The sequence below is a fragment of the Pleurodeles waltl genome, chromosome 4_1 (assembly GCF_031143425.1).
Source record: "Pleurodeles waltl isolate 20211129_DDA chromosome 4_1, aPleWal1.hap1.20221129, whole genome shotgun sequence".
NCBI lineage: Eukaryota > Metazoa > Chordata > Amphibia > Caudata > Salamandridae > Pleurodeles > Pleurodeles waltl.
In genome coordinates, this window is record NC_090442.1 from 770,964,342 (window position 1) to 770,978,855 (window position 14,514).

At 43.6% G+C, this 14,514-nt stretch overlaps 1 protein-coding gene across 2 annotated transcripts in view; it reads left to right on the forward strand.

Moving 5' to 3' along the window:
- Positions 1-14,514, forward strand: part of PPP6R2 (protein phosphatase 6 regulatory subunit 2) — an 891,343-nt gene that overhangs the window by 527,370 nt on the left and 349,459 nt on the right. For both annotated transcript variants that reach the window (XM_069229423.1, XM_069229422.1), the window contains exon 18: positions 1,316-1,443. In XM_069229423.1, coding sequence (XP_069085524.1) covers positions 1,316-1,443 — 128 coding nt within the window. The remainder of the gene's footprint in view (positions 1-1,315; positions 1,444-14,514) is intronic.

Consider the following 14,514-nt stretch of genomic DNA (forward strand, 5'->3'; position numbering starts at 1 on the left):
CTGCTATCGAAAGACCATTGAAGGAGTATCTTCTACAGGGGCCTGAGGCCCACTTAGTATAAGTCCAGTGGGATCCTCTTACATACAGCCATTTTGTAGCCCAATATAAGACTCTTCTGAGTCAGCCTTTAGGAGTCTGGACCCCTCTTCTGTATGTGTCAGGAGAGAGAGGAGTCCCAGGTAGTGCCTTAAACAAGGCTACACTCTGCTTTATTTCTAAAAGATTGTCCTCTCTGGGAGAAATTCTGACTGGATAAGTATCCTGTCCTTCTCCTGTCTCTCTTCCAAACCTTGAACTGCAGCCTGAAGTTTTAGAACTTACTTGCTCCTTATCACCATGGAAATGAGGGTGAATTCGGTGGATCTTTCTGGATGTTGAGAGAGCTCTTGAAACATGATGAGTAAGGTTAAAGCCAATATATGTCACTAGAACACATTGGAGATCATTGTGGAACAGTTTGACCCCAAGTCTGATGGTTGGGTTTGAGGCCTTTGAAAGGATAGAAAGCTATGATATTTTGGCCTGATGTAGGATTGCTGACGTCTCAGTCAAGGATGGACTTTATGAGATGTCCAACAAGGGCTGTGGGTAATGAGTTCTTGATTCAGACTGTGCTCTTAACAAGTAATGCCAGTACTGAGGACGAGGACTGTCACCATCTAGAACTGCACCATGGTTTTTAAGATATACATTAAAGCTTTAAATGCTAAGATCCTTGCCAGGGTCTTGCAGCTGCTTTAGGTATCTGTGTGAATGAGTATTTCATAACCCAGTTCTTCTAATGAATTCCCAACCATGATGGTGGATTTTCCAAAACAATGAACTGTTTGCTGTTATCTTCATTAACAGTGTGATTGTAGAAAATCCATTAATTGCCAGCACTTAAAGGGTGGTGTTTTTTAAAGGTGGCATTGAGCTTCTGACCCTCCCTTATTTGTGGTTTTGTTTTCCTTCAAAACCTTGAGCTTTGTGTACCCGGGTAAGCCAACTACCACAAATTAAAATAAAGCATTTATTAGCATTAGCAGCACTCTGGCCCTCATCACTTGTTTCCTTTATTTGTGGACTGCTTTGGACTTCATTTAGCTTATACCTGAAAGGCATGGAATGTGTGAAAAGCATGAACACAAGAGAATGGTCATTACAGAAAGTGTTACTCCAATGAATTATAGCCAGTTGCTTTTAATTAAAGAAAATTGTATCACTTGACTTGAGACATTTCTGTGATCATGACTACTGGACATGGTTAGAAGTGGGTTAACATATCTCCCAAGCGCACACACATGGGCTCTATATCAGATGTTTGTGTTTCAGCCAAATGCATCCCTGTTTGAAGCGTGCTGCAATGAAGTCATTCAGCCATTTGATGACAATGAAGATGAAGAGGATATCTGGGAGGAAAAGGAGATCAATTATGCTGCTCAAGTCAAATCGAGAACGAGGTAAGCCAATCCTAATTGCCCAAGTCCTCATGGTTTTGCAGCATGAATCTTTTCTAGATTCACATGCTGTGTGTTATTCCACCACCTTTTTTCCCTTTTTTAAGCATCAACCTGTAGGTGGGTCTAAACCTCCCCAATGATGTCACACATCCCAAGGTCCCTTTGTGTTGTTGCCATCTTCAGGTTGATTTTTCCACCTTTGGGTATGGAAACAACTTCCAGAGCTCTGGGTGAAGAGCATCAAAGTGTTTGAGGAAAGCACTGAAAAAGTACAGGAAGAACACCATTGTGGTCAACAAAGAATCCAGGAGGGAAGATATACTGAAGACCACCTCCCAAAAAAAAAGAAAACAGTTTTCTTTTATTGTCTTTGACCACCTGGTCCGATAATGGATGCAGGCAGAGTGGTATTGATAGTAGGAACTTTATTCATGTCTCAGTCGGATGTAAAACGACCCTTTTAGATTTCACCCTGAATGTGGTCAAAAGGTCGCTCAGTTGGACAAGCACAAAGTGTGCAATTTGTGTGTACCTAAAAGCTGTCCAATGGAGGTATGTAGATTTCTTTGCCCGATCCCTTAAGGTAAGAGAGAAATAAAAGTGGGTGAATTACCACATGGGACAGTCAAGGCAGTCCTATCAGTCCCTTAAGGTCTTTACAGCACAAAGAAATCATCAAAGACACCAAGGTTTTATAGGGGGACCAGGGGTTGAACATTGAAGAAATAATGTACACAGAGCCTCAAGAGAAGAACCTACACAGGAATGCACACAGGGTTGTGGACGCACTGAAAAAAAAACACCACCACAACACCGTAAAATAGAAGTTGTACTGAACCAAGACCTTCAGAGTCAAAATCACCCAAAAAAAAACATCTTGAAACCGGAACCGAAGGTAGTTGAAGGCAGAGTGAAAGTAAATGCATTCCATGAGTCTAAACCAAAGGGCACCACTCACGTCACACATTCTCAATCCAGCTCAATGTCAAAAGGCGAATGAGAACAGACAGGAAGGACAAGGAGCTGAAAAAGGCCTTATTGACTCCAAAAAAGAGTGGAGAGCTGATTGTGGATGATGTAGAAAATGTTGATTATCCGAAATAAAAGGCACTGGCTTGAAGCCGCAATGGTGCAACTTCTTCCGAGAAAAAAAAGGCTGACGAAACCCTCAAGGGTTTCCGAATCCCACAAAAAGCAACAAAGGAAAATGAACAGGAACAACAGCCCTAAGAACTTGGATTCCTGCTAACACTTGAACTCCAGGATGAGAAACAAGAGTAACCCATGGCTGACTCAGCACAGGAACTAAATACCTTGGAGGATCTGGAAACAGACTCCCACGAGGAAGGATTTTATACATAGCAGTCTAGGCCTTCACCGTCAAACAACCTTCCCATGTATAATGGTTCAAACAAGAGAGCAGTAGATTCCTAAAGAGCCAAGCTGGAAGAGGAACGGACAGAAGCATGCCTCCTACTTGAAATAATATTACCAGCAAAGCAAAGTACATTTCTGCCCCTGCTAACCATCATCTCTGATCAGAGCAGAAAATCTTTTAAGCCCCAACATCCTCTAAGCTAGTAACGCAGAGAGTAGAGAAAAAGTAAAAATCTTTGCCCAAAGATTAAAGGTTGTACTCTAGCAGACTTGATAATTGTGTTAACAGCTAGAAAAAGATCAATTTCCCTGCTCCTCCGCAGCTCTCCCCCCCCCACTGGGCAAGATAAGCAAAATAATTGACATGGTTGGTAGAAAGGTTGAGGGATGAGCAGCCCCATATTGGAGAATAGCAATTTCAGACACTCTCCTAAACAGTTACATGGTCCAAAATAGAAGAACTGATGCATCACCTCCAAGACTAGTTCCTATGGAATCTTCTTTTAATACTGAAGAAACCACAAGCAGATGTTTATGAGCACCACATTCAGGAGGCATGCCTTGCTCAATGTCAGGTTTTAAACTGGAGTTGCAAGTCTCCATAATTAACTTGCCTTTCACATAAGAGAGCTTTCTTGGGCCAGATGTAGAGGAGTCATTTCAACAAGTGAAAGACAAAGACACAGCCAAACCAATGGGTTCCTTGCAGTTAAGGGGTACCTTTAAAAGAGGTATAGCTCTCACTAAGAATCGTTCCACGCTACCCCACTACAGATACAGGCAGATGATAGTGCTAACAATATTAAAGGCAGCACTTTTGAGGTAAGAGAAGAGTCAGACACCCAGAGGGTCAACATCTACCTCCAAATGCCTGTTTAAGAGGAGACCTGCAATAACTAACACTAGTGGAGGGTAATATAAGGTTTCCTACAAGAGTGGAAGAAAATGACTTCAGACAAGCAGATAGTAAACTTAATATAATATGAATATTGCATAGAATTGGATCACAAATCACCACATATAAAATCTAAAAGAAACGTTTTTATTAAGGGACAAAACTCAAGCTGCTGTAGCAAGAAGTAGAGGAACTGTTGCAAAAGCAAACCACAGAGAAAGTTTGTCCTGCACAACTTTACTACTGCCTTTGGTGGTTGCTGAACTCAGAAAGAAAAGGATTTATATGTACCCTTACCTAGATGACTGTAGGGTAACAGCGGTCTCCATGCAGCAGTGCAGGGACAGTAAAATGGAAGTCATTCATATCTTTTTAAACATTTTTTACCCTGAATATGGAGAAATCATCCTCCACAAAATAGAAACAACTTCTGAGAGTGGACGGCCTTTCTGACACAAAAAAAATCACTGTACTAATGGAGCAGGCCGGCCTCTACCAGAATGGTCAGTCTCTAACAGTGATAGAACTTCTGGGTACAATGGCCTCTTGCATACCACTGGGTTACACATGAAACCAATCCATGAACGGTTACAAAGCCAATGGTCGCAGAGTTCAATATGAAATGGAGTGGTGGGAGGTTAAAAATGTGTCAAAAGGCAGAATACTCAAAGAACCGCCCCCTTCTATGACCATCACAACAGCTGCATCCCACACAGGTTGGGAAGTGCACATGGTGGGGGGACACTGAACATCAGAGAACAATGGAGCTCCCAGGAAGCAATTAAGCACATAAACGTCCTAGTTCTGAAGACATTTCGCATGCATATCAAGTTGAAGACCGTACTGATCCAAACTGTCAAAACAGCAGCAATACTTTACCTCTACAAGCTAGGAGGGACAGGATTTTGCGCCCTGTTCAGTCTAGCACAAGAGATTTGGAAATGGGCTGTATGAAGGGACATAATTTTAACAGCCATATATTTGCCAGGTGTCCAAAATAAAAAGGCAGACAGACTAAGCAGGATACAAACGCGTCACATCATTCAAACTGAAACCGCACGTAGGTAAAACATTTTCAAAGAATGTGGCAAACCAGTAGTAAACCTGTTTCCCACATCTGCAGAGTGCTCAACCTTAGCCTCCAGGCAACTACACCTCCAGTCTGTAGGGAATGCCCTATCAATAGATTGGTCAATGACCTTTACATTTGCTTTTCCACCAGTAGTGCTAGTCATAAACAAGTACAAACAGAGGGACATGACAATGATACTTTACAGCACCATAGTGGACCAATGTAACCTGGTACCCATTTTCGATGGAAATAGCACAAGGCAGAGTAAAAAGGCTGCTTATCTCCAAGACTGGTTAACCATAAAGTAGGGGGAAGGTGTGTCACCCAGAAACGCAGAACCTCAGCTTAGCAGCATGACTTCTGAGGAAATAGTTTGAATAACTGGGCCGGCCTCAGAGAGGCATGGAAGTGCTGATGGAAACCAGGAAACAGACCTCAAAGAGATATTACACAGCCAAGTGCAATAGGTTTGCTCCATGGTGCAAAAAGGAGCAACTGACACATCCCAAAACGTGAGATACCACAGTGGTGAGGTACCTGACGCATCTTTTAGATCAGAAACCCTTAATCTTGTCTGTAAAGGTCCTCTTATCAAGTCCTAGCATCCAGCAGAGAGAGGACAGGTAAAAATTTCTTTACCTCAATAGTTGTCAAGAGGTTCGTAGAAGGAGTGGAAAGAATTTCACCACCAAAGAACCCACTCCCAAATGGAACATTAATTTAGTTTTAACACAACCAATGAAAACCTATTTCAGCCTATGTACAATGCACAGTTACAGTTTCCTAACCCTCAAGACATCCTTCTTATTAGCTATCACAATACAGCATATTGCGAGTGAACTACAGGCACTAATGATACAAGAACCGTACCTACAAGTTCACAAGGACAGAGTAGTTATGAGAGCAAATCTGTGTTTTTTGCCTTTAGTAGTATCAGTTTTCAAGTTAATCAGGCAATCCAGCTACCCACATTCTTTTGGCAGACAAAGATGCATGGAGAAAGAGCACTCCTTATGCCAAACTTCAGGAGGGGAGTAATGTACTATCAAATGGGAACAAGGCAGCACAGGAAATGAGGCAATTCTTTGTCTGCTCCTTACCATATATACATGGGTTCTCCAGTCTCTAAAGGGACCATCAGAAGATGGATAATTTATGCTATCAAACATGCTGTACGACAGCAGGGGTACATTAAGAAGAAGAGACAAAGGTCACAATGCACTAAGAAGAAGGAGGCATATCTAAGTAAACGTAGTCGTCCGACCACATACTGACAAAACACTACTGCGTAGATATGCAGGAGAACAAGGAATCTCAATTAGGACACACACACACTCTCGCTCATCTTTCTTCTTCTCTCTCTTTCACTCACCCAACCTCCTAGATGGGAAATGGCGTTATATAATAATGCACAGCATGTAAATAAAGAAAAGATTCACACTGCAAAACGATAAGGATACTTACTGATGGGGTAGTTTTGTAGCTTTTCTAGATTCATTTTCAACATTCCTGTCTCCCTTAAAAGTGCTATAAGTCGCCCCCCCCCACATTCCCCCCATCTGGTTGATCCTTCTCTCATCCCCCTTCCCCCAGAGTTTAGAAACCATAGGTTCACATAAGATATGAAGCCTTAAAGATAAGTCTGGTCAACACAAGGGAAAAAAGAATCTAAAGATGGTGACCATGAATAGTGAACTTAGAGGTTGTGTGTAATGTCGCAGGGAAGGGATATGCTCACCTGATTGTTGATGTCCAAGAGACGGAAAAAGGGACCTTCCAAGTTCAGCCAGTAGATGGAATAATTTATAGCATGTGAATCCAGAAGAGTCTTCAAGTTGCAAAGCTACAACACTTAAGTACTCATTGCATGCTACTACAGCTTCACAGGTCAGATTTTTTTTTAAGGGTACTGCACTCAAGTTACATGTGCCCTTTTGTATGCACTGATGACACCAATGACACCCAGATGTCTTCATACCATTGTCACATTGTTATTCCTGTTTTCCTAATGTACAAATGTAGTAAGTGTGAACTTTGTCACCTCTAAAAATCTAGGCTGCCTTAAAAATGTGTGGGTCATTATTCAGCACACGTTGGAAGTGTGTAGCACAATAAATTACTATTGAGGGTGTTCCACTACCATGTCCAAATGTTTTGTTAAAATTAGTCACAACATAATTCTCTTGCAGATGAGATGATTTCTGGTTGTTTTAACTTGTCAGTATTTGGGTAAGTTTGAGGTACGATAATAACAACGACCACAGCCTGGGATTGGAGCACATTTAATTATTTTAATGTTTAACTGCAACTTGGATTACATTGCCTGCTGCAGTTTTGTTAGAATAGGGCAACTCAGGCTACCAGTTTTAGCTTTTATTGATCCTTCTTGCTATCAGAGTTTTTTTACTCTTGGTGCCTGCCCTACTAGGCTCTCACATTCTTTTGTGACTCATTATTCTGTGTCGGTTGGTGTGCTACGAGATATGGTATATAGTACTTCCTTTGGTACATTACAAGGATATTTGAAGTCACAGAGGAGTTCAATTACTATATAGAGGAACATGGCTGAAGGCATAATTCCATTCCATGGTCACAGAGGTGACTTGCAGACTCCTTAAAATATGTGGCAGAGGGCATTTTATTCCTTATAATACATTGTTACACAATCACCCGTCGTAAAAACTATTTAAATCCTTACTTTTTCATATGAAGCACATAGTCTGGTTGCAGGTAGTTAGAATAAAAGTGTAATCTATAAACCAAACATTTATAAGTAATTTGTTGCAAAAGCTTATTGGAATCCGTCTAATGTAAGTCATATTAAAAGGTGCAGAGGCTCTGAGCGTATACAAAAATGCAGATATTATATTTTTTTGCTACAATGACCTTTAGTGTGCAAAAAATAAACATCTTGTCATTAATATGTTGAGAGATTAAATTATAAAAGAATAACTGCTGGGGACCAAAATTGTTTCTGAATCCCACCACCGGTGCTGCAGAAATGACATTTGCGTACACCTTTATCTCACCCATGAAGGCTCCTTTTCATCCCTGCATTCTTTTGTTGACACTGCTCCCCCACCCAGATCCCTCCTATGTGACTTTCTTCTTTTCTGGGTCTAAAACCTGTTGAAAGAGTAGTCCCGGTCTCCAAAAATGAATGCCGGCGGGTCCCACCAGCAACCACAGGCTCAAGTTAAGCCTTGAAAATCTCCTTTCTGCTTGGTACTGTTTGTTTTAGAAAAAAAATCAGAAGAATGAGAAGCCATATTTCGTTTTCGCTCTGTTTAAACTGTAGCTGTAAATATGCCTAGTGACCGGTGTTTTACCATGGCAGATGACTGTGACAGGAGGGATTGTGACATCAGAACTCAACTGTTATAGCTTATTCTGACTTGTAGGATTCTCAGTGATAGTTTAGTCTTTTATTATTCTGCTCTGAGGTCTTCCAGCCTGTCTTTTGTACATTTTACTTCTCTTTCCTGAAGAGCCCTATTTGTTATTTTCTGACAATGACACCAGCCTTCAACAGAACGAGAAGCTGAAAGACAGACCACACCTAGGTCAGAAGCAGCCTTCTTTTGCCCACATTTGGGCCCTGCACAAAATCTCTCTGGGATTATAGAGAGCTCTTAAAAGAGATCAAATGAATGCTCAAAAACATGTTTTGAAGAAAGGTCCTCAGAAAAATATGAGGTTAAAGACTTCTAAAGTGTCCTGAGAACCAGTCAGCATGAGCCGAAAAAACCGAGGCTGTAAAGCAAACTACTAGATCTGATAGAGACTTCTAGTTGCAGATTCCTTACCTTAGAAATTCCCCCAGGCGTCGGACTGGATCCGGAGATTTTTCTTCGAGTAATACCCTTGTGTGTCAGTAGGTGGCATCGGTCGACTCTGAAGGCGTCGTTGGCATCGTAGTCGCCGTGATGACATTAAGAGTAGTATATAGACGCGGCCTTCGTGCAGTGACGTCAGTTCTTTTCTTTCAGTGCCACGTGCTGATCCAGAGAACAGCTACCCTGGTCTCTCTTTGACAGACTTTGACCGTTTTGTCGAATTTTTATGAGAATTTTGGTGCGTCCAGGATGTCCCTGGAGACCGGTTTCAAGCCGTGCGAGGTCGGTCACCGCACGATATCGGTGATGGATCCGCATCAGGTTTGTTTGTGGTGTCTTGAGCGCGACGACGACCTGAATTCGTGCTCCGAGTGCCGGGACATTCACCCGAAGGCTTTGAGTTAGCGGTCCCTAAAGCTCATGGTGGCCCGGCACTCGACTCCACGTAAGTCCCAGTCTCGATCGATAGGAAGGTCTCAAGACCATTCGCGGAGCCATCACCACACACCTTCTTCCAAATCTTCAGGTGCAGGTAAGAAGAAGAAGTCAAAGAGGTCCCATCGCTCTCCGACTTCCCGTCGCTTGGCTGACGCGATGCGGCAAGAGCGTCGACGCTCAAGGCCTCCATCCTCGGAGCCTGTGTCTGGGTCCGCTCTGCGCTTCCCTGACTTTCCCAGAGTCAGAGCGACCCCTGCCCAACTTAAAAAGTTCTATGAGGCCATGCGCCTCATCTTTGGGCAGACTGACCCCGAGACAGCGCCTTCGGGCCCAAGGCGTTCGTTTGAGGGGCCTTTTGGTTGTGCACCGCCGGCTTTGGCTCCGGCCACCAATGTCCCCTCCAGATCCGTTCGAGGATCCGCACTGGCGCCGGTCGCACCCTTGAGACCTTCCCCGGCGCCGGGTCGATTGTCGTTGCTCCCGACGTCGGTAGTGCCCACTATCGACCCGATCCTTATCCACGCTGCCTTTATCTTCGATGGGGCCTATTCACCCCAGATCGGATTTGAACCCTTTTTCCTATGGGTACGAATTTCGGGAGAGATTGGAGGGGTCCCTGGACCCTTATGAATACCAGGATGACCCATCTTTAGACTGGGCTCAGGAACTGGGCGACACCAGTGGTCTTGATAATTCTCCAGATGCTGGCATGCTGTGCAACTTATGGTATGCAACTTATGGTATGGTAGTCAGTAGGGTGGCTGAAGTCCTTGACCTTGAGCTTCCTACTGTAGAGGTCGGGTACAATCTCCTGGCGGAGGTGCTTCAGCCTGGGGCTTCAATCTCAGAACCACTTTTGCCATTTGTTGGAAGCTGGCCCTGTATATACTATCTCAAAGTGAGAGACACTGTGCACAGAGTCCAGGGGTTCCTCAAGCCACAAGAGGCTTGGCAGAGGCAATAATAGATAATACTAATGCTGTATTTGTGGTAGTGTGGTCGAGCAGTTAGGCTTATAAGAGGGTAGTGTTAAGCATTTGTTGTACACACACCGGCAATAAATGAGAACACACACTCAATGACTTTAACTCCAGGCCAATAGGTTTTTATATAGAAAAATATTATTTTCTTACTTTATTTTAGTACCACAAGATTCAAATTGCAGGTAAGTACATTAAATGTAAGGTACTTTGCATAGGTAAATATAGGACTTTGAATCAAACCAGTAATGTACACAGTTTGGCATACAATGGCAGTAAGCTATTTTAAAAGTGGGCACAGTGCAAAATTCAACAGTTCCTGGGGAGCTGGAGTACCCTGTACCCTGTGGCCAGGAACAAAGCCTGTACTGGGTGGAGGTGCTTCTCACCTCCCCCTGCAGGAACTGTAACACCTGGCGGTGAGCCTCAGCGGCTCCTGCCTTTTGTTAAAGCACCCCAGGGCATCCCAGCTAGTGGAGATGCCTGCCCCTCCGGTCACTGCCCCCACTTCTGGCGGCAAGGGTAGAGAAGATAATGAGGAAAACAAGGAGGAGAAACCTACCAGTCAGGACAGCCCCTAAGGTGCCCTCAGCTGGGGTGATCCCTGCCTTTAGAAATCCTCGATTTTGAGATTGGAGGATTCCCCAAATAGGGATGTGCCCCCCTCCCCTCAGAAAGGAGGCACAAATAGGGTGTAGCCACCCTCTAGGACAGTAGCCATTGGCAACTGCCCCCAGACTTAAACACACCCCTAAATTTAGTACTTAGGGGTGACCCTGAACCCAGGAAATCAGATTCCTGCAACCTGAAGAAAGAAGGAGGACTGCTGACCTGTAAGCCCTGCAGAGGCGACGGAGACACCAACTGACTTGGCCCCAGCCCTACCGGCCTGTCTCCAGACTCAAAGAACCTGCACAGCGACACATCCGACAGGGACCAGCGACCTCTGAGGACTCAGAAGACTGCCCTGAACCGGAAGGACCAAGAAACTCCCAATAACAGCGGCACTGTTCAAAAACTGCAACAATTTTGCAACTTAAAAGCACTCTCTTCCCGCCTGAAGCGCAAGACTTCTCACTCTGCACCCAATGTCCCCGGCTCGAGTTCAGGAGAACTAACACTGGAGACAGGACTCCCACTCGACTACCACGATGTGAGTACCCTGAGTCAACCCCCCTGACCCCCCCACCGCGACACCTGCAGAGAGGATCCAGAGGCTCCCCCTGACCGTGACTGTCTGGTAACAAGGAACCAGACTCCTGAACCAAGCACTGCACCTGCAGCCCCTAGGACTGAGAGGAACCACCTACCAGTACAGGAGTGAACAGCAGGCGGCCCTCATCCTAGCCCAGTCGGTGGCTGACTAGAGAAGCCCCCCTGTGCCCCGGGTCCCTTCATTGCTTTCTATAGAAAACCTGACGCCTGCTTTGCGCACTGCACCTGGCTGCCCCTGTGCCGCTGAGGGTGTGTTTTGAGTGCCTGTTTGTGTCCCCCCTCAGTGCTCTACAAACCCCTCCTGGTCTGCTCCCCGAGGACGCAGGTACTTACCTGCTAGCAGACTGGAACCGGAGCACCCCTGTTCTCAATAGGCACCTATGTGTTTTGAGCCCTCCTTTGACCTCTGCACCTGACCGGCCCTATGTTGCTGGTGCTGCTGTGGCTTAGGGGTTGCCTTGAACCCCCAACGGTGGGCTGCCTATGCCCAGGAGACTGACAGTGTAAGTGCTTTACTTACTTGAGAAAACTAACCTAACTTACCTCCCCCAGGAACTGTTGATTTTTTTGCAGTGTCCACTTTTAAAAATAGCTTATTGCCATTTTAACCTAAACTGTGCATACTACTGCTTTGAATCAAAGTTCCATACTTACCTGTGTTAAGTACCTTGCATTTTATGTACTTACCTCAAATCTTGAATCTTGTGGTTCTAAAATAAATTAAGAAAATATATTTTTCTATATAAAAAGTATTGGCCTGGGGTTAAGTCATTGAGTGTGTGTTCCTCATTTATTGCCTGTGTGTGTACAACAAGTGCTTAACACTACTGATAAGCCTACTGCTCGACCACACTACCACAAAATAGAACATTAGTATTATCTAATTTTGCCACTATCAACCTCTAAGGAGAACCCTTGGACTCTGTGCACAATATCTCTCACTTTGAGATAGTATATACAGAGCCAACTTCCTACAGCATCCTTGTCTGGTTCCTTGATGGAGGTAAAAGGAATCAGACAGCTCTCCATTGATGTTTATTCTAGCTTTCAGTTATTTGTGTAGAGCATGGATCATTTTTGAGAGAGCAGGGCCATGGTTGAAGGAGCTGAGGGAGGTTCATGATACCTTATCAAAAGCCCTCTCTGCATCTAATGCTATCGCGCAGGTTGGTTGGTCCAGGAGTTTACCTATTTCAGTCGCATGGCTAAAAGGTCTGTTATCCATGCTGTATCTTCCTTTGATAAATCCCGATTGAGAGGGATGTATTATGTTTTTGAGAAGGGGCTAGTATCTTTGCGTATATTTTGCAGTCTGTGTTTGGGGGACATGGGTCTGTAGTTCTTGGGATTAGATGGGTCTTTCCCTTCTTTAGGTGTAACAGTTATGGTTGCTTCTGCAGCAGAGCCCTCAACAGAGCCACTGGAGGAAAGAGGGGGAATAAATCTTTAAAAGGAGTGATTAGGGCAGTACTCCAAGTTTGATAGATTGACGCTGGGAAGACGTCTGGGCCCGGAGCATTCCTGGCTTTCATTGTTTTGATCACATTTCTTTGCAAGAAATCAGTTCTAGAGATTCTTTTGTTGATTCATCTATCCTAGTTACATCAATTTTGTTGAGGTAGTTAAAGCACATGTCATAAGATGAGTTATTACTTTTGAAGTACAGGGTATGGTAATATTTTTCGAACATATTTAGTATATCTTTGTTTGCCAGCTTTATTAAGTCCACAGAGATTGATGCCTTTGTATGTTTGGACTATTAGGTGGACTTTGTTACTCAGAATCTTTTTGTATTCATCCTGGAGTTTAATTAGATTGTTTAATTGAGTTTTGTCTTTGGTGTGTTTTAGATCTTTCTCTAATGCTTTTAATTTTAGTTCTAGTTGGTCTAAGGTGTTGTTGTTTAGTTTGTTTTTCTTTGACATAAGGTTACTCATGTGCCTGCGGATAGAGCATTTCAGGATGTCCCTGATGATTTGTGCATTTGGACCAGAAGACCTATTAAGTTATGTGTATTCATCAATTTCTTTTTTTGATTATTTCCTTGAAGGATGATTCATCCTTGAGGAGCTCATTCATTCTCCATGTTTTTGTTCCTAATGTATTGCAAGCAGTGTCTTAGAGTAATGAAATAAAGGCATGGTCTGAGTCTACAATCAGTTCAGTGGTTGGGAAAGAGGTGGCAGGGACATGGGTTTCATCAATTAAGATATAATCAATGCGAGAGAATGTATTATGTGGATTGGAGAAAATGTGTAATCTTTCCCTGTGGGTTTGAATAGTCTCCATATGTCTAAGTTTGTGAGAATTGCACATGTTTAGCATTTGTTTATGGGATTTGTTGGGTTTACATTAACATGCAGAATTCCTGTCAAGGGTGGCATCTCAGGGTAAATTGAAATCTCCTAGAATCATTCTGCAGTTGGGAGGTAAAGTTGAGAGCTTTTTAATTGAAATTAATCCAAAAGATTGGGTTGTCGTTATTTGGGGCTATAGATGTTCATGACTATAATTTCAGTGTTGTCCCTCTGTAATTTATTAGGAAGCCACCTGCCTTTGGTGTCTGTTTCTGAGGACATGATAAAGAGGCCAGAAGCTTTCGAAATAAGTGTGATCAGCCAATTATTTTTGTTTGTGGCTGGGGCGCATGATGAGTCACTAACTCATGCTTAGTTTTTTAGGAGGATTTCCTCTTTCATGGCCACCTTGGTTTTTTGAAAGCGGTCTCCCTTAAGTTTGTCTGTGTATAGTCTAAAAAATGTTGTTGTTTTTTTGGGTGATTTAGACACTTGACAATAAGGGAGAGCATTTTTGTGCTCCACATTTTTGTGGGAAGTTAGTCTTCTCATCGATGTGACCAGGTAAATGCCACTTACTGTTTGCCGATGAGGTTGGGTTGCAAGGAGTAGTGGGTGGGTGGCTTTGAAGGGATGGTGTGGGTGAGGTGAAACGGAATGGGTGAGAGGAAAGGGGGACGGGGAGTATGGAGGAGGGAATTGAGATAGTGGAGCAGTACAGGACAGGTGGACAGATATGAAAGGTAAAAAGACTATGGAGAAGAAAATGATAGTATAGTGGTTGATTAAATATTTGTGATGAGAATCTAGGTACAATGGAGAGGTATATAACAAAATCTAACTGAGGAGAGGCAATGGAGGCCACAGGTGGTAAAGCCTAGGTCCAGAGTGCAGCCTTATCACACCTTGTATAGAATGTAGTGTATATTAACAGTCACAGCCGTGTCTACGTATTGTATGT